General features: G+C 42.5%; 1 protein-coding gene and 2 long non-coding RNA genes across 3 annotated transcripts; 2 read left to right on the top strand and 1 right to left on the bottom strand.

Moving 5' to 3' along the window:
- Window positions 1-410: 410 nt before the first annotated feature.
- On the top strand, window positions 411-7260 carry LOC147336752 (uncharacterized). The gene is made up of 3 exons (XR_015128324.1): window positions 411-2093; window positions 5544-5699; window positions 6126-7260. It is a non-coding gene; the product is annotated as an uncharacterized LOC147336752 (long non-coding RNA).
- Window positions 7261-7915: 655 nt separating this feature from the next.
- LOC147336751 (uncharacterized) lies at window positions 7916-9094 on the bottom strand. Its single transcript, XR_015128326.1, has 2 exons — window positions 8752-9094; window positions 7916-8164 (listed from the first exon to the last, which is right to left on the bottom strand). It is a non-coding gene; the product is annotated as an uncharacterized LOC147336751 (long non-coding RNA).
- Window positions 9095-15483: 6389 nt separating this feature from the next.
- LOC147336750 (uncharacterized) lies at window positions 15484-16934 on the top strand. Its single transcript, XM_086285613.1, has 4 exons — window positions 15484-15609; window positions 15694-15792; window positions 15947-16045; window positions 16784-16934. Exons 1-4 carry the CDS (start codon window positions 15521-15523, stop codon window positions 16932-16934), a joined length of 438 nt encoding a protein of 145 aa, XP_086141739.1. The 5' UTR covers window positions 15484-15520.
- The last annotated feature ends 2586 nt before the right edge of the window (window positions 16935-19520 follow it).

Here is a 19520-nt window from a genome sequence, read left to right as displayed (position 1 = left end):
AAGCGTGGTGGGGGCGGCATCACAGGCATGGGCAGAAAAAAACCAAAACAAACGTTCATGCTGAGCCACAGCTGTAAAAGCTGCTGGTCATAATATCAGTTTGGATATGTGGTGAGAGGGAAACATGAAGATGAAACCAGGAGATGTCCTTACTGGATCATCAGAGCTGAACAGGTGATGGAGAAACAGGTTTACCTTTCAGGTGACATGAATGAGTTGAAGGGAAGTTATGAACTGTTTCTGAGAGACAAATTACACCAGGATCCTTTTCTATGTAGCTGACAGCTGGTAACTGTGCAGGGGCGGGTCTAGCAAAGTGTTGCCAGGGGGGCAGGTAGGGCATTAACAGGGAGAGGGGGGCAAAAAGAAACACTTTTCTTTCTTATTCTCATTTAAAATGTCTCGCTTTTAACAAATAATTATCTGAATCTTACAACCAAAGTTTTTATCTGATGTAAAATGTATAGAAATCATACATATACCAACAAGACTGTACATCACTGTCACAACAGCGTTTGTTTTCATTCAAAGGCTTTATGGCTTTAATACCTGGGGGGCCGGTCTCTAGTCAAAATGCCCGGGCTGAGTTTTTGTCCCAGTCCAGCCCTGGCCAACGGGGAAACAAATGCCGACACTGCGGTGCAAGTCTCGGACGACAGTACACCTAAAGCTGGGCAGACACTGCAATTTTCAAACTGCACGATTGGCTCGCAGGGGTTATAAGTTCGTAGGTCACGATGCAGGTCTCACACTATATCGCCCGATGCTCTGATGCGACCCGAGTGCTCACACTGTGCCTCCATAAAATGAAGCTTATAACAGAAAATCTGTCGCTCGCTCTCCTTCTTTCTTTCACTCACACAGACACACCACCACCATCAACTTTGCTAAATTGCTAATGAAAAACATTGATCAGGCAGTGTAAATTGAGCAGCAGTGTAAATCCAACTATTTTCACGGTTGTTGTGGTCGTGATCATTTTGTGATGCCACATCGAAAAGGCTCGGATGAGCTTTCCAAAGTTCTACAAGTTGTGTCTCCATCGCTTGTGTCCAGATCACACGCTGCACAGCCGTGCTGCTCCGTCTTTTTCACCGACGTTTACGTGTTTGCGCGTGAGCAGTGTGAGCGGCTGCGGTGACACCCTGACGAGCGAGAAATGTTTGTTCCCCTCAGAGAAAGAAAAAAAGGCTGCAAAAGTACAGGAGGAATGGGAAAAGGGAAACACCTGGCTGGAAAAGGTCACCATAACACCTATAAAGCGCACTGCACTGTGTGCCGGCGCACTTTTTCCATAGGCATGCTTCTAGTGGTGGGCACATGAAGAACATGAGGGGCGTGAAAGCTCGGGGAACCCTTAACCAATTTCTTGTCCACCAGGCCACGGCAGAAGCAGATATGGTATGTAAACACTGGTTTGTTTTTTAAACCCTCTGGTTAAGGTTAATATGGGCATGTGCAGTGAATATCAGCGCTATGTGGCCAGAAGTGTGATAATATAATTTATTTTGTGTAATAGACAACTGCAAGGATAGATGATTACAACAAATAGATCACTAATATATAAAAGTAATACATAGATGAATAATGATGATGAGTTATGATGCGTACTCAAGCGGGTTTACAAATGGGAGCAAAAGCTGAAATAATGCCTCTACTGAAGCCAATTGCACTAAATGCACTAAATGTGCACTGTTACAAGAATATTTTTCTTTCTATTGTTTTCTATTAATTTATATAATTTTAAATTAAGCAGGACAGAGTTCTTTTAAAGAAAGATTTACTTTTATTCTCAAAAGTTAAGCACACTGAAAAAAATGCAATAGGGTGGTTGTTGAATTTGCATAGAATTACTTCATATATCCAGCATGACTAATTTAAATTTCACATCTAAACATATTTTTGTCTTTTAATTTTCACATATTCTTTAAGAATATTCATTCTTTTAGAACAAATCATGTTGAAAAGAAACAAGTTAGTCGTGTTTTATCCTCAAGCTCCGCCCCCTGGAAAGGAAAAATCGGCTGCACTGTCCGCCATTTTTGTCTCTCGCTTTGGAAAATCTACTACCATCTGGAGTTTTACACTTGAAGGTAAATAAGATTTTAAAGCTAATACACCAGTGAGAAAGAGTGTAGACCCTTTATACATGTGGACTTTTACTGGGGTGTTGTTATTTTACAGGTATGTGGGCTGTTTATCGAAAACCATGAAAGGCTAATGTAAGGCTCCAGTTAGCTAATGGTAACCGAAATTATGCGATAAGCAAATTAGTAATTAACATATATAATGTGAGTTAATATTGTTTGTATATTCTTTCAGTCTAAATTAACAGACTATTACAAACTTGCATCGGTGTCTGTAGTAAGTGGTGGTACCTGCAGTGTCTTAACCATTAAACAAGCTAATGTAGGGCTGGGATATGACTAGTTTGTTGAAACGTGTCTGCTGCCAATGTGACTGCTCACACATGGTAACATTACCAGCACATAGCCACAGCCGCTATAAACATGCTGAAAGGTCAATCTAGCTTCTGTAGTCAGCAGCTGGAAGACTCAACACAGACCCAAGATTCAGTGTAACGGTTATCTAAATGTTGTGTGTCCTGTTTGTAAGCCCAGAAAAAGAAATTAAATAAAATGACGACCTTGAGCTTCAAGCTAATGTAAGCGTAATGCTATAGCATAAAGCGACTAATGCAATGATGAGGTTGTTAAATTAGTAAAAATACAGTAAATATATCCAACATGAATCATTTATATTTTTGGTCTAAACTGTAGTATCAGGTAAATGTTAAGTGGTAGGAACATCCATAACCTCAAATAACGGAACATAAACATAATTAAGTCTCACGCCTTTCACTTGTTTTAGAAGGATGTTCAGTCTTTTAAAACCAGTCATATCAAAATAACAGAAAATAGTTATGCTTTCTGTTGAAACTCCCCCCCCCCCCCCCCCCCCCCCGGGTGTGTTCTGCGAGGGAAAATTCACTGTGGCGGTCCGCCATTTTTTGTCTTCGCTTCGTTTACGTTTGGTGCTGAGCTTTACTTTGTAGAGGTAAACTGAAAACTACATGTTTGAGAGGACACGAAGAGAACATCCATTAGATGGGGAAGTTTTTCTCATGAATTGCTGTTGTGCAACATAATGTAAAAAACAAGTCATTCCTTAAGTTAACTAACGATAATGCTAGCTTAAGCTGCGAGACAATATTATGTGCATTAGCTTTTTTTCAGTGTGTGCCCAGTCACATTCGCTTGTTTTTTCTCAGTGAATACAGACTAACAAACTTGTGTCCATTTAGTTAACTGGGGCCCGTTCTTCGTACGTCGCTTACTACATCCAAGATCAAATGACACATCCAAGACCAAACCATCGCGCTAACCGTGAGCTCGCTAATCCGGTTCCCCGAACACACCTGCTGTTGACGATTAGTACAGCTGGACGCAGTAATGTGACATCACTGGGTGTCGTAAAAGGGGCTACGCATCGATAGTAGAAACATTGATCGGCAACCCGCTGATTGGTCGGCGAAAATGTCGAAGGGGCGTGCTCGGTATTTTCCGGCAGCAGAGCAAGAACTCATGAGTGAGGGATTTCAAGAGTTTCAGAGTTTAATTAAAACGCAAGAGAACACTGCAAAGGCTGCAAAAGCAAGGAGAGAGGGCTGGCAGAAAGTTGCTGACAAATCAAACTCGTAGGTAATTTAATAATAATAATAATAATGGATTGGGTTTATATAGCGCTTTCCAAGGCACCCAAAGCGCTTTACGATACCACTATTCATTCACTCCCACATTCACACACTGGTGGAGGCAGCTACAGTTGTAGCCAGGCTGCCATATCGCGCCATCGGCCCCTCTGGCCAACACCAGTAGGCGGTAGGGTAGATCTATCATATGACACTATATTGTCCAATATCATATGGCATTATATTATATTATAATATGTTATATTATATCCCCTTTCACATTAGAGCCACAACAGGACCCACAAGAACATGGGAACAAGTAAAAGTGGAATACAGGAGTATTCTGCAGAATGGTAATATTTATCTCTTAGATTGCTTTTCGTCTCTTGGCAAGGTAATACTGACCTGTAATACTCTGTTAGTTTGTTCATAACAGCAACCAAGAAAAGGGCAGAGGAAAAAAAGACAGGTGGTGGTCCTGCACCCCCTCGTCAACAAGTTGGTTAAGTAAATAATACCCTCACGGGAATATCGATATCTCTCAATGAGCACACTGTCGCGCTGAGCTAAAGGATCCTGTCTATCCCGCAATATACGCTGAATTCTGGGGACTCTCCTTATCAATCTTGCACCTTCCGCAATGGGTTGGTCGCGTATACGGACAGGACATGGCTGCGACAGGCTTCCCAAATCCACCTTCGCTTTTATAGCCGTGGTCTCTCATCTTGATTACACGAAGTAATTTACAATTACTACTCTGAAATATGAATTACATCTGTAATAATCACATACATGTAATAGAATGTTAATAGTACATTTCCCTTTTTTAGGAAATGACCTGTATGTATCTGTGTGACATCAATACAAGGATCAAGTGCTGCATTATCTTTAGTTACATTGATGTTATTTATTTATGGTGAAACAGTGGTGGAATATCGCTGTTGCTTTCGTATAAATGAAGCGGACATACCTGCATGGCCGCGATCTAATCCTGTTTACATAAAGTAAACCTGAGCAGGTTTACGCTTACGGCTCTGTTGCTATGACAGCAAGTCCCGGATGAGCTTCGGGGAACCGAACGATCCAAGATCACGCAAAATCGTCAACAATCAAATCCAGCTAACTTACTTAGCGAGGTACGAAGAACGGGCCCCTGGTTGTACCTAAAATGTTTTAGTTAAACAGTTAAATAAGCTAGTTTGCCATGGGGTGGGCTCTGTGTGTGTGTTGGTTGGGGGGGGGGGGGGGGTCCTTCACTAAAGTCGGTTTATTTAGGGCATGACACCAAATTGTTTTAACTGATTTATAGAGAGACTGAGAGGAGGGCTTAAAGAGATAAAAATAATGACAATATAAATATGTTAAATTTATTTTTTCTGTATCGATATATGGTGCTTATCCCTGCTGAAGGGCAGATTGGTGTTGCTTCAGAACAATTCTCTAGCACTGTTACGTAGAGGTGTTACAGTTAAGGTTTTAATAACATTATTTTATTTACTAGTGAAGATTTGCATATGTTATCTCACATTCTGTAAGGTAAATTTTCTGGAAAGGTCAAATTAACTAATTTAACTAAGTATTAATGAAAGACCTTGATGTGTATATGACAATAATAGATGTAGTTTCTGGGTCATTTGGCAGAACTGCAAAATGGCCCAGAAGGAGGCAACTGCTGTGGTTGCAAACAGGCTTTGGGTGGTATGGAAGTAAGGGCAACTATGGAACTGCTCAGCAACATGGGACCCATAGCTAATAAATAGTAATATGACATAAAATAACAACTTTGTGTGGATGTAACCTTGTGAGATTTGAGATTTTGGCAGCATTTTTATGTGACAACTTCTCTTTTTAGATAAATGCAGAGTTTAAGCGCATTACCACCATGCCACTGCAGTCCAGATTACTCTCGCAGATAGATGTGCTATCTGACAAACTAATAAAGGTCTTGAAAAGTCGAGAAGGACAAATAGGAAGAAGACTTCAGAACATTCTGGAGCCCACGGCCCAGGTAAGAAAAAAATTAATTTGTGTATACACTTTAGGGAAAATAATAATTTTAACAAAAGGCTGCTTGTCACTCTATCCCAGGAGTATGTTGAAACTCACCTGGGATTTTCACAATTTACCATGGGTGCGTTTATTTTTCTTTTTTTTCTTTTACCTGCATTAGAACTGTGTGTGGAGTTCATAGTTGAACACCTCTCTATGCTCTGACAGTATTCTGCTTCTTTGCATGGAGATTTCACTTCATGCATTACCTTTTTAAGCATTCTGAGGACTCAAATCACATGCTGTAATGAATCCGTTTTTTGTTCACCTAATGTGTTAATGTTAACATTTTTTGGAATAGTGACACAGATTAAAATAAGATTTGGTATAATGTTCTTTGACCAGTGTTCTGTTTAATTAAATTTTGGAATTCTGCATTTTCTAGGCCACAGATGAAGCCATTATCCAACGATCTAATAAGGAAACAACCATGGGAATTTACATCAAAAAGTCAAGAGATGGCAATGGCAGCCTTGAGGACATCAGGATAGTCCTTGAAGGCCAGAGAGTCTGGCAGGATTTGGATAACTATACCCTAGCAGCTGAAATGCTGTTTGGACTAATGTACACTTTGAACCTCACCTACCCACTGGAAAAGTATACCTTTGAGATATTATAGAAACTGGTTATGGAGCTCAAAAGGAACAGCCTTTCAAAGAAGGCCCAGGTTTTCAGGACCAGACTGTACGATTGAACAGTTTTCCAGTTATGATGTGGGAACAACATGTTTACCTCTTCGAATATGTACCATCCTTTCTTTTAAGCCAGCACTGGTAAAGTTTCAGGACATAGTGAAACTTATTTTTCTGGCACTTTTCAACTTGGGGCCTTTATTACTGCAGTTTTCACTTTTCAAGCCATGGCTCTTTAAAAAAAAAAAAAAAATTCAAACTTTGAATGTCCATTTTTCTCAATGGAAATGGTGCCTTCTATTGTTTTCTATTAATTTATATAATTTTAAATTAAGCAGGACAGAGTTCTTTTAAAGAAAGATTTACTTTTATTCTCAAAAGTTAAGCATGACAGGCTTCTGTTTAAGAAAGAGACCTGTTTTACTGTGTTAATGTTGTCATTTTGAGCTAAAAATAAATGGCCAAATGATCATTTGTTTCCCATGTGTTCATATCACAAAGAATATGCATCTACTTAAATCAAATTCAAGTCAAATGGTTAAAAAATAATTTCACACACAAAAAAAAAGAGCTAAAAAATTCACCACACTGGGAAGGGTGAAGACAACTGGGTTGCCCGGCCCTGGCCACGAGGTGCCCCTTATTTATTTCTCAGGGAGTTGGCAACCCTATGTCTTCGTGATCGAAGTAACTTGAACACAAACACAAACAAACAAAGAGGAAGACCGAACCGGAAGGAAAAGACTACAAGTCCCAGCATCCTCTGTGTTTAGGGAGGAGAAGTGAAAGTGAAAGTATTGAGCCTCCGTTGAGAGGAGAAGGAGGAGGAAGGTGGAGCTGAGGCAGGTGAGCAAAGGCATAGATTTTGCATGGACGGGAGGGACGTGTCCCCACCAATAATTTGATCTCTTCGAGAAAAGAAAAACAAACCTGATAGAAAGAAAGAAAAAAACAATCTGTCAACATCTCGTTCACCCAGCGGTGCAGAAAGAGTTAAATTACGTTCTCTACTGGAGTCCTACGTCATGTGACAAATATGGCCAATGTGATTGGCTGTGCCTTTCAGGGAGCTCTGTTTAGTAGTGATGTGCGATACCACTGATTTCCTTTCCGATCCGATACCAAGTAAAATTCAGGGTGGTATCGGTGATACTGATCCGATACAGATACTCTGTACAAAAACTTAATGTTTCATTGCATTTCATAATACAATATACACAGCAAATCCAGCATGTCCAAATTAACACTGTCGGATTTGATTTCAACACTATTAAAGTGTCTATATGGGTCCACACCAGAGAGTGTTAATTTAACTCTTTTTGGAGAGTTGGTACATTAACTCTGATTTAGTGTTAAACACCAAATCTGTCTGGAGTTGATAATTTAACACTTAGTGTTAAGAGTTTATATATTAACTCTCAAAGAGTATTTTAGTTTAACTACTTAAGAGTTATCTTCTAATTCATTCTAAAAAGCGGGAATTTTACTGTTCTGAACTTCTAGAAATTTCTTTTGGAAATAAACATTTACTAAAAAGATGCAATGGTTTTTGAAAAACATTTATTCTGAACTGTGCACCACAATTTCAAAACATTTTCTGAAAGATGTAACAGTGTACATGTTCTCACTTTCATTAGAATTGTGTTTATCAAAAGGTCTGACATGGTAAATGCAAATAACAGCATTCTCATCACTTATTTCTTCAATACAATATGCATGTCCTTCATTCATCCCTTTGTGGAACTTCAACGCACTTCTGCTCTCCCCCATATCCCATCTTCACAAGCATATCCTGTGCGGAGATTGAATAAAAATTAGTTGACACTAATTAATGGCACAAATAATCCAGTAATCAATTGCAGCACAGTAAAAAAAAAAAAGGAATCCTCTTTGAGCCATTACTTGTGTAAAGTATTTTCCCAAAAGACAAGGACACAGGCAACAGGTAATACTGAACTAAATGTAAAACCTCAACCTTTTTCATTTTTACCTAAACCGTGTGCATAGAACTGGAGGGATCTAAATGCTAACGTAGAATCCAGTCAGGACGTCAGCTACTGCTGTTTGCTCGTTTGTTTTTGTTTTTATGGGCGATCGTTTTCAGGCTTCAAGTAGCACCATTATACCAACATTTCACATTCTAGACATTGTTTTAGGTGTATTTGACCAAAAGTTTGACTGAAAATTCACATGCAAGCTTTTTTTCAAGGCTGTGGTATTTGCCGCAAACAATACCTTTCAGCTAGCTAAAACAGAATGTTATGCTATCACCGAGCAACATGGCTAATGCCTTTCACACAGCTTCGTCTCAACTCCAAAGAGCCACAGAAGTAAAAGCTCATGATAATAATTGAAACAATCTTTGAAAGAATGACTTACCAAGCATGGCAAACAACTCAAATATGTAGAGCAAAATGTTCCGAAACGGCTTCACTTCAGCTTCGATTGGAGCCGTGCTGGGGGCGGAGTCTGTGAATTTACTCTGTTGGTGTCATAGCCGCTCTAGGAGTTCAGAGTTAAGAGGTCAAGAGTTAATGTTTCCATTGTAACACCTCCAGATTTGACATAGAAACACTCATTTTTAACACTCGATTTTAACTACTATCATTTTACACCTCAGAGTTACATTAAAAGAATGTGACTCTGCTTAGAGTAAAATTAACTCTACTTTTGCAAGAAGACTATTAACACCAAAAAATTTAACACTTTTGAATTTGCTGTGTATAATTGTATTATGTAATTGTAATAATAACATAACCATATTGCTTCATAATGATTAGAGGATATCAGACAACTTGTTTTTATTGCTTAATAATGCAGAATAATCGTATAGAAATAAAAAAAAACTGACGTTGTGCGCTATTTGAGCATGTTGCCTGCCTGCAGCACTAAAGGACTCTGCGAGAGACGTCTGTCTCGCTCTAGCAGCACCTGTCCCTGTCCTCCTCTTCAGTTCACCTCAACATAAGCTTATCATATTCTGTGATGTGATTTACTCCGAGGTGTTTGACGAGGTCAGTGGTGTTGCCACAACACCTCACTGTCTTGCCACATATATCACAAACCGCGTCTGGGCTGTTTGTGGAGGTAAAACGCGTCCACACATGACTCTGTTTGCGCTCTGCCATTGTTGTGAGTGTGCACGCAATGGGCTGCGACACATTTATACAGCCGTATTTCGCATATGACTATGAAAGGCATAAGAGGAAGTAGTTCCTTCCAAATTAGACGATCCGAATGATATAGTTTCTTTCCACTGCGTTCATTTTAATGGAAAAACTACAAATTTACCCCAGAGTACTAAAATATCGATATTATAATATGAGAATCAATTCTAGAACATAAATTGCTGGTATCGGAAGAATCGATATTTCAGTATCGATCCGCACAGTTTTAGCAGCGGCAAGCCTGCGCTGCTAGGGCCTGCAAGGAGGAGAGGTGGGTGGCAGCAAAAAGGAAGAACCTGGATATAAGAAAGTGTTTTTCAAAGAAACCTGTAAGTTACTTAAAGTCAAGCTCACTCATAAAATGTGTCCATCACAATAACATTACAGGCTATGCTAGGCTTTGGCCCACATGGTAAATGGCCTGTATTTATATAGCGCTTTACTAGTCCCTAAGGACCCCAAAGCGCTTTACATATCCAGTCATCCACCCATTGGTGATTTCAAGCTACATTGTAGCCACAGCCACCCTGGGGCGCACTGACAGAGGCGAGGCTGACAGACACTGGCGCCACCGGGCCCTCTGACCACCACCAGTAGGCAACGGGTGAAGTGTCTTGCCAAAGGACACAACGACCGAGACTGTCCAAGCCGGGGCTCGAACCGGCAACCTTCCGATTACAAGGCGAACTCCCAACTCTTGAGCCACGATAGCCATTCATTAGACATCAGTCTAAAATTGTATGTAACCATGAATAACGTGTTTTGGAAACTAACTGCACAACAGGCAGCACTATTTGTTCTCTCAGTCTCTGAGCAGCATTTCTAATTTTGATTGAAACTGTCAGAGAAAACGGCAGCGTCGAGCGAGCCAGGATATTAGTTTACAGAGGCTGTTAAAATTATATGTCTGACGTTAAAATGCTGGTGACACAATAATTTCATCCTAATGGCACTGATATATTCATAGGGTTCATTTTTGAGACAAAATATAACGAGGTAGTCATGATTTTGCAAATAAATAAAAATAAAACCTTGTAGTGCAGTTTGCACAAATTGTTTTAAAAATGCACTCACCCTACAAACATTACTGACGAGTCAAGATCTGCACAAAGTGACAGAAACACTGAAGCAGCTCCACATTTTATTCTTATTGTCATGTATGTCCTATTTGTCAGGTGACAGAAGAACCAACACAAAGCTCAGAGAGTAATGGTGACACAAGATCACAGGTGAAAATAAAAAACTTGAAATAACCCGGTTGCACAAATATGCACACCCTTAAACTAATACTTTGTTGCAGCACCTTTGCCTTTTATCACTCTAATCAGTCTTTTTGGGTAGGAACCTATTAGCATGGCACATCTTGATGTGGAAATATTTGCTCACTCTTCTTTGCAAAATTCACATATAAAACTATGAATTGTAATTTTAAATGGTTTAAAAGCAGGTAGAATAGCATATGTAGGCAGGTATACTTCTCCTTTTTTATCAAGAAGCAAAGACAAAAAGGGGAACAAAAGAAACAGAGCAGGGTTCAGTGGTTGAATCATCCGTCCCCACCAATGCCAAAACCAAATCTACGCCTTTGCAGGTGAGTGTTAACATGAATATGTTTCTTCTTATGACATAAAATAATTCCACGCTGTTCGTGTCTGTGGGTGAAATGTGAGGCCGGTCGGCTCCTCTGAGCGCTGGTTTCCTGTAAGTAGAGAGGAAGTGAGTTTAGCTGAGCCTCCGTTTAGTGTGAGAGAGCAGGAGGAGAGTGAGGGCTGTGCTGAGGCAGGGTGAGTGTTAACACCACTCTGACATTACTGTGTCTCTGTGGCGGGAACAACAGGCTCCGTCAGTGGAGGCAAAAATAATCAGACTTTGGTTTTTCAAAGGAAACAACTTTATGTCGGAAGTTCCCGCACGCTCATTGGATAACGATGTGTCAATCTCGAGCTATTAGCCAATGAGCGTGCGGATTCACAGAAAGACCCACCTTTATCACGGGACTTTAAAAGCTACAATGGCGACAGAAACTCCGTGAGTGGAGTTCAGGGTGACGTTATGAAACTGTGACGTTTGAGCCACTTCCTGTTCTCAGTCCCAGCGTCCTGATCACCGAGGTTTCTGTTGCTCTGATATCTGATATTGATTATATTGGTAAACAGGCTGTAGCATAAACATCAAACACAGCTGAAGCAGTTTTTGGATGGTTGGCTTCAAATGATCCGTCGGTTTGAAAAGTAAAAACAATTTAAAATAGGTGAAGCTGATGCAGGGTGAGTGTTAACACCAGGACTTTAGAGGGAAGAAGAGTCACAGCATGTTGTTGACGCGTTGTTGTTCAATCGGGGGAGGCTCTCCGTTGAGGAGAAAAGCTTGAATTTGTTTGTATACGGATTATCCATTGTTTATTATTGCTCACCACAAACAACTATCTGATTGAATAGTTTTCTTATCAGATAGAGAAATAAAATGCGTCGCAAAATGTAAAAGCAAAATTTCCCCGCCTGGGCTGCCTTGCGCCTGATTGTTCTGTAAATAGTTTGAAATGGTTACATAAAAAGCGTCTGAGCCTTGGCTGCATTTTTAGGTAAATATAACTTTGTTGTCTGCAAAACTTTTGTGTATTTTAAAAAATGTACAATTTCTGTTTGCATTTCAAGTTATGAAAATGATTTGTTTAACATGCTTGTGGTTTTTACAGTCAAAAATATCACTTTCTACTCGTATTTTAAATTTTGTCTGAATTTAGATAAATTCTGCTGATACATTTTGTCAAAATGAGAAAATAACAGATTGGCAAGATAAACAGTTTTTAAATGTGAAATACAGAGGCCACATCAAAAGTAGTCAAAAACGGCCAATTACACCCTGGACACCAGCTTTCTGGAGTATTTGAAATAACGGTAATATGAGTGGTCCATATAGTCACAAAGAATAGCCACTTGTTTCTGTGCTACCAAAGTTCCCCGGCTTTCATTCAAAATGTGTTTATGGTCAGCACCTGCACATTAAACTACTTAAACATTATAAATGTCTTTTCAAGCTCACACTGAGGCCTGTGGGGCACAATCAGCCACTGAGACAGTTCACACATTTATATGTGTTTGTATATGAATATTTCATACTTTAAGGCTGCCTGTTTATTTAAGGGAGATGAACAAAATACATTGGAATTGTACAAAATAATATCACAGATGACAAATTCAATAGATTTTAAGTAGATGCTTGTGCATTCTTAAAGTCTTATATGTTGAATTGAACTATTTGATCTGTTCAAAGCCTCCCAGTCAGTGCTGTTCTCCATGCCTGTCTGACTGTACATGTTATTAGCACAAACACTTTAAAGGTGATCCTTTAGGACTTCAGCAATAATACAGAGAGCAATGTAGTTAGCAATAAAACAGTTTTATTGGGAATTAACTTAAAAAACAAACAAATATCTGTCTCCTAATTCTTGTCACACAGGAAAGAAGCATCAATATCTGATGAGCAGACTTATTTCTTTCTTTTTTTGTTCACATTTTCACATCTTAATTTTTAAGTGAAATGGGCATTTAGAGTTTATACACTATGTATATAAGGTATTAGTACAGGTACTCGGGCATTTTGCCATAACACGGGCAGAAATATTGCCATTCAGTGCCTTCGTAACTTGAATTTTTCGTGAAATGTGGCATTCGTAAGTCGGGGTTCCACTGTATTTTTGTGTGGTGCGTTTTTTCTATTTCTTAGCAAAAGTTGAACAAAGGTATTTAAGTTCATGTAGGATGATTTGTTTTCATTTTCACATGGTCTTACTGAGGTAATGCGAATTGAAACATGCATTCTTTTTTTTTTTTTGGCGGGGGGGCTGATGTGCTGGAAAAGCTTGAAAAGGGACCTTGAAAGTGCTTAAAAAGTGCTTGAATTTGACCCTGAAAAAGGCGTAGGAGCCCTGCTCACGGCAAAGCGTGGGACAGACCCGCTCGCCTCGCAAGCAATTGAGCTGTTATTACCACCGACAAAGCGCATGTCCCGGTACACAGCTGCCATAACCCCCCCTGTACACTGACTTCATTTACTGAGGTTTTATTTCCTGATGTTCGTATGTGTCATACGTGTTCCAGTCACCAATTCTGAATTATAACTAACATTAAAAACATGTTTAAGGAGGAGAGAGAGCAAAAATATTCGATTAACAGCTGATGTTTGGGTTTTTGTTCAATAATCAGCGTGACCTGATAAACGCATAAAAGAAATAACGCTGGTGTTTCCGTCATGTAGTAACTGTTAGGTTTAACTGTACAAAGGTGGTTCGACACTATGAAACACACACAGACTTCATGATGTTCGCCTCATTTTTTTATTGTGAATATTAATCATGAGGGTAAACGGCCCTGTACACCAGGGAGCGAGGTCAGCATGTCCACCATATCTTCAGCTCTCTGAGTTAACCCATCAAACTAATCTAACGCTCATCTACGAATAATTCACGGTCATATCAATATGATTTTACAGAAAATCATCCTTATTGCTGCAACTATTCCAGAGACATGAAAATCTACAGCATAAAGAACACAAAAATATATAGCAGTCTAACGCAACACTTTAACAGAGATGAATGCATCAGTTTGTCACAGATCAAAGTGGAATGAATGTGATTGGTTGAACTGGTGTTCGTGATCTGTGTTTTCTGCATTTTCATCAGCGTAAGAGACTCAGCAGCAGATTATGACAGTTATACATTTGATGAATCACCAAATTAATAAACGCAAGAAACGATCAAACCTGTTCCGACAGTTTGAGTTTGTGTTCCCTCAGCTGCAGACTCGCTGCTGTTTAAATGTTTGAGAGCGAAGATGAGATAGAGAATCAGCAGCAAAGAGAACAGAGAAAATCCAAATCAGAGTTTTTCTCTGAATTAAAAGCAAGGAAACAACAATATATTCTACATGGTGAAACTGATGGTTTGTGGTGTTTGGGTCTGTGATAGGTTTGTAGCTTGAACCTATTCGCTGGAACATTGAAGACAATATAATTACACATCAAGCAAGACACGAAGTAGTAAGTTAAACTTAAAGAAATCCAGACGCTTTTCTTGGACTGTTGGTTTCAGTGTTGAGTCTCATTCACACACTCCCTCAGACTCTTCACACACACTGATTTGCTGACATAAACACACTCCTGTGTGCTTTCTTGGCTTCGCACACACACTGAGGACCATCTACAGACTGTGAGCTCCGTCTTCTTCGTCTTTGGAGCCGAACTCTGACAAAGTTAGGAACAAAACTTTCTCCAGCGTGTGAACTTTCCTCCTAGACTCAGTCTGAGCAGTCAGACCACATATTTCTAAAGCAGCACATGAAGGTGTGGCTCACACACACACAGGTGAAGGAAACAGCTGCAGTATTAAAAACTGCTTCACTGTCTACAAATATATGAACTGAATGTTTCTTTCAGGCTGTAAAAACCTTATTTATCCTCCATTACAGTCCTGCATTCAGAGCATTACTTCTGTTATATTAGTACATGTATTTTATTCTGATGAACACATGAAACTCTGAGCTGGATTGAATCCATTGAATCAGAGTCCAGGACTCAGACTAAACACACTGAATGTGTCCTGAGCTCGGCCGCTGTTCCACAGTAACTGCTGTCAGAGTCACTGTTACTGAGTTAGCTTAGCTAGCAGAGCAGCTAGCAGTTAGAGTATGAACTCTGTAAGCAGTCAGCTCGGTCCTGGACATGGTTACTGACATAAAGCTGCTCTCTGCAGCCATGTTTGACCTGCTGCTTTGTAGGCCTACAGTAATGGAGGATTTGGAGGCTGAACTGGGCTCTGTGACACTTTTTGTAGTGAACTGATGAAAGCTGCGTCTCAGATGGATGTTAGTCCAACACATCAGACACGACCTCTGCAGCTCTCAGTTGATGTGCACATGAATGATTTGTGTTTCCTCTGCAGGTGAAGGTAGAAAGTGTGTGTGAGCTGATGTGAATTGAGCAGCATGGATCAGTGTGAGGACAGAGAGGAGGGAGTCCCTCCCTCTAAAAGCACTCTGTGTGGGGAACATGAGAGCCAGACCAAAGCTCAGAGGTGAGATGACCATCTCTAACTGTCCATGACTCTTCTCCATGTCACAGCTCAGCACTCACATCACTGCTCCATCATTATTCACAGGAACCAGCCTGGACCTCCACCCAGCTCTGTGTCCTCTAAGAGCAAACGGGTGAAGCATTTCTTTCGTAATTTAGGGCAAAAGAAGTCATCTGACGAAAAGTAAGTTCATGTCAGTATTAAAATGTTTGAAATTTTAATCAGCTTTTTACTATTTAACGATTTAAATAATATACTATTTACATAGTTTATACTTTTTATCTAATGTATTGGACACATTGGATGTGACACATGTTTCATGTTCACTTATTTTTAGCGTCAATCAGAAACCATCCAGCTCTGTGTCTTTACAGAGTGACCGGTCAAATCATCGAGGCATTGGTTTTAAATCCCAGCCTGTGTCTGCTGCAGAGAGGTGAGCTGTTAGTAACAAGAACTCTCTGATTTAAATGATTTTGATGTTTCCTGGTTTCTAAAATGCATCTCTGTAGCAGAGCAGTGTCTCCAAGGACACAGAGGCTCAGCTGTAACTGTCAGTTTATCTGGTTTAAGACACATTTGGACTCAATTGGCTGTTTTTAACTATGTATTTTAATCAGAGGTGTAAATTCAGACCTCACACATCTGGATCCTAAACTATGATACAAACAGCTGCTAGCAGTGGGTAGTTTGACTTTGATACGCTGCTCTAGAAAGCAAACAAAGGTTTGTGCAGCTCCTCTTCAGAAAAGTGTTCAGAGAGCAGCTGCTGTATTAGACAAAGGCTCGTCGTGTGAGCCCAGATGTGTGTAACAGCTGGATGAAGGAGAACCATCATAGTCGCGTCTCCATCCCGCCTTTATTAATGAACTTCCTGTTGCTTGCAGATGACAGGAACACAAAGTGTTTGTGCCACTTGATGCTGCAGGATTTGTTAACGTGTCCATGATGGTAACATCTCCTCGTCTAACTGCAAACACATGAGCGCTCCTAATGGCAGCTATCACAGCCACAGAGGCAGACTGTGTCTCACTGTTGCATTCAGGGACATTTGTTTTCCTGTAAAAAGCTGAACTCTAATGGGTCCAAAGGTCAACCTCCAGAGTTCAGTGGTGAACCTGTACCAACGAGGTCAGAGACCTGTGATGACTCCTTTACATGTTTGTGTCTGCAGAGGTCAGAGGTCACAGTTTGCAGGATCCAGCAGTCCGTCGGTGAGGAGTGACTGGTCCAAACATCAACCTCCAAACTTCAGTGCTGAACCTGGACCAACGAGGTCAGAGAACTATGATGACTCCTTTACATGTTTGTGTTTTCCTGGATAAATATGACCAAAGATTCATTAAAAAGATAAAAATATTAGACTGTCCTGTAGCGCTGTGTGGCAGGCAGAATTGGACCCAAACACAACAGGATGAAGTCAAAAAGGCAGCTTTTGTTAGGATGCCTGGGTCGTTGACCCAGGGTTTTTGAGTTTATTATATTATTTATACTTTCTAGTTTTTGGTTTCTTTGAGTTCTGTCTTATGGCTTATGTCTCTGTCTTCTTTAGTTGCTCTGTCTCCCCTATCACCTGCATCGCCTTGTCTAGTTCGCGTCTATGTGTATCTTAAGTTCCTATATCCCCGTGTTCAGTCAGTGTTTGTGTCTGCACTGTTCCCACGTCTCTGTTCCCTCTGTTACAGTGCGTGCGAGTCTGTGTCTTTGTTCAGTCTGTGTTATGTGTTTCCTGTTTTACTTTGAAGGTTTCTGTCTTATCTCGGTGTGTTCAGTTTACGCTTCTTTGGTCTCGTCAGTTCTGATTTGCCCCAGCTGTGTTTCCCTCCTGTTACTCATTCCCTGATTGCTCCCTCTGTGTATTTAAGCCCTGTGTTTCTCTGTGTCCGTGTCGCGATCTACCATTTTCCTAGCTGTGTGTTCTGTCATTCCTCCAGTTTAAGGTTGTTTTGAGTTTTTTCCAGTTATGTTATATTTTTGAGTACCTAATTAAAGCCTTTTTGAGTTCACGTCTGTCTCCGGAGTCTGCACCTTGGGTCCTATTCCTGCCTGCACACAGCCACACCTAACAGAAGATCGCGACCAGAACATGGACCCTGCAGACTCTTTTTCCTCTGAGTTCTACGGCGAGATGGAGCGGATGGTGAGCCTGCTCGACCGCATCGCCCTGTCCCCGGATTTAAGGACCATGGCAGTGGGGCTGAGTGGAGGCCATCATTCGGCAATATCCCCGGCTTAGCCAGTTTGCTAAGGACACTGAGTTGAGGAACACCATAACTGCCTGGAGAGAGCAGGTCAGGGCTGGTGAGCTTGCTCTCTCCCTCACTACATCTTCCCCACCGCTGCCGCAGGACAACGCACACTCTGCCTCATCGCCACTGCAGGCTTCCTCCCCTTCCTCACGCCAGCCGGGACCTTGTTCGCCTGTCCGTTCGCCTGCCTTTTTTCTGGCGGCTGTGTGGTCGGAGGATGAGGAGGAGGTCTCCGTTTCTCCACTGGTTCCTGTTTCCTCGTCTAAAAGGAAGTGACGCCACCGTCGCTCCTCTCCTCGGTAATCTGTTCAGCCACCTGTCTCCGCTGGAGGGCCCGAGGGGCCCGTTCAGCCTCACGCCTCGTCAGCTGGAGGGCCCGAGGGGCCCGTTCAGCCTCACGCCTCGTCAGCTGGAGGGCCCGAGGGGCCCGTTCAGCCTCACGCTTCGTCAGCTGGAGGGCCCGAGGAGCCCGTTCAGCCTCACGCCTCGTCAGCTGGAGGGCCCGAGGAGCCCGTTCAGCCTCACGCCTCGTCAGCTGGAGGGCCCGAGGAGCCCGTTCAGCCTCACGCCTCGTCAGCTGGAGGGCCCGAGGAGCCCTGGAGGGCCCGAGGAGCCCGTTCAGCCTCACGCCACGTCAGCTGGAGGGCCCGAGGAGCCCGTTCAGCCTCACGCCACGTCAGCTGGAGGGCCCGCTGGAGGAATCGCTTCAGCCGTCTCTTCCTGCTGGAGGATCCGAGGGGCCAGTTCAGCCTCCTGTTTCCGCTGGAGGATCCGAGGAACCGCTTCAGCCGTCTCTTCCCGCTGGAGGGTCCGAGGGGCCCGTTCAGCCACCTGTCTCCGCTGGAGGGTCCGAGGGGCCCGTTCAGCCACCTGTCTCCGCTGGAGGGTCCGAGGGGCCCGTTCAGCCACCTGTCTCCGCTGGAGGATCCGAGGGGCCCGTTCAGCCACCTGTCTCCGCTGGAGGATCCGAGGGGCCCGTTCAGCCTCTTGCCTCGTCAGCTGGGGGTCCTGGAGGACCCAGCCAGCACGTCCCAGTTTCTGCTGATGGTTCTGGCGAGGCCGTTCAGCCACCACCGGCTCCACCGCCTGGTCCGGCCTCCGAGTCTGCAGCTCCGCCTGGTCCGGCCCCGGCCTCTGCAGCTCCGCCTGGTCCAGTCTCCGAGTGTTCAGCTTTGTCTGCTCCTGAGGTCTCCAATCTGTCTGTTCCTGCACGTCCCGACCGGCCTGCACGGCCTGCACGTACTGTCCGGCCGATGACTGGACGTCGTTGCCGTCATGGACAGCTCTCTGTACTACGCCGCCGTCATGGACGGCCCCCTGAACTACGTCGCCACCAGTGCCTCCCGCCCGGCCGGCCTCCTGATCTGCTCGGTCGCCGTCGGTGCCTCCCGCCCGGCCGGCCTCCTGACCTGTTTTCTGGGCTCTTGGACCATCAGCCTCCGGGCCGCCCCCCTGACCTACCCGGGTTTGGACTGTTGTGCCGTCAGCCTCCGGGCCGGCCCCCTGAACTTTTTTGAGACTATTGCCTGGGCCTCTGTGCCTTTCATGAGCTCTTTTGTTTGTTTGCTTTTGGACTTTGCCCGGGCCTTGGTGCTGTTGTTTTGGACTTTGTTCCTGTTTTTTGTTCTGTTGCTTTCCGGGATCCAGTGTTTGCACTTTTTT

This window comes from Aulonocara sp. 'chitande type north' Nkhata Bay, linkage group LG3 (assembly GCF_057382095.1).
Source record: "Aulonocara sp. 'chitande type north' Nkhata Bay isolate Kocher_YH1m ecotype deep benthic linkage group LG3, A_spYH_male_GT1.1, whole genome shotgun sequence".
Classification (NCBI taxonomy): Eukaryota; Metazoa; Chordata; class Actinopteri; order Cichliformes; family Cichlidae; genus Aulonocara; species Aulonocara sp. 'chitande type north' Nkhata Bay.
Note: the sequence above shows the minus strand (reverse complement) of the source record. Positions and strands in the feature narration are given on the sequence as shown.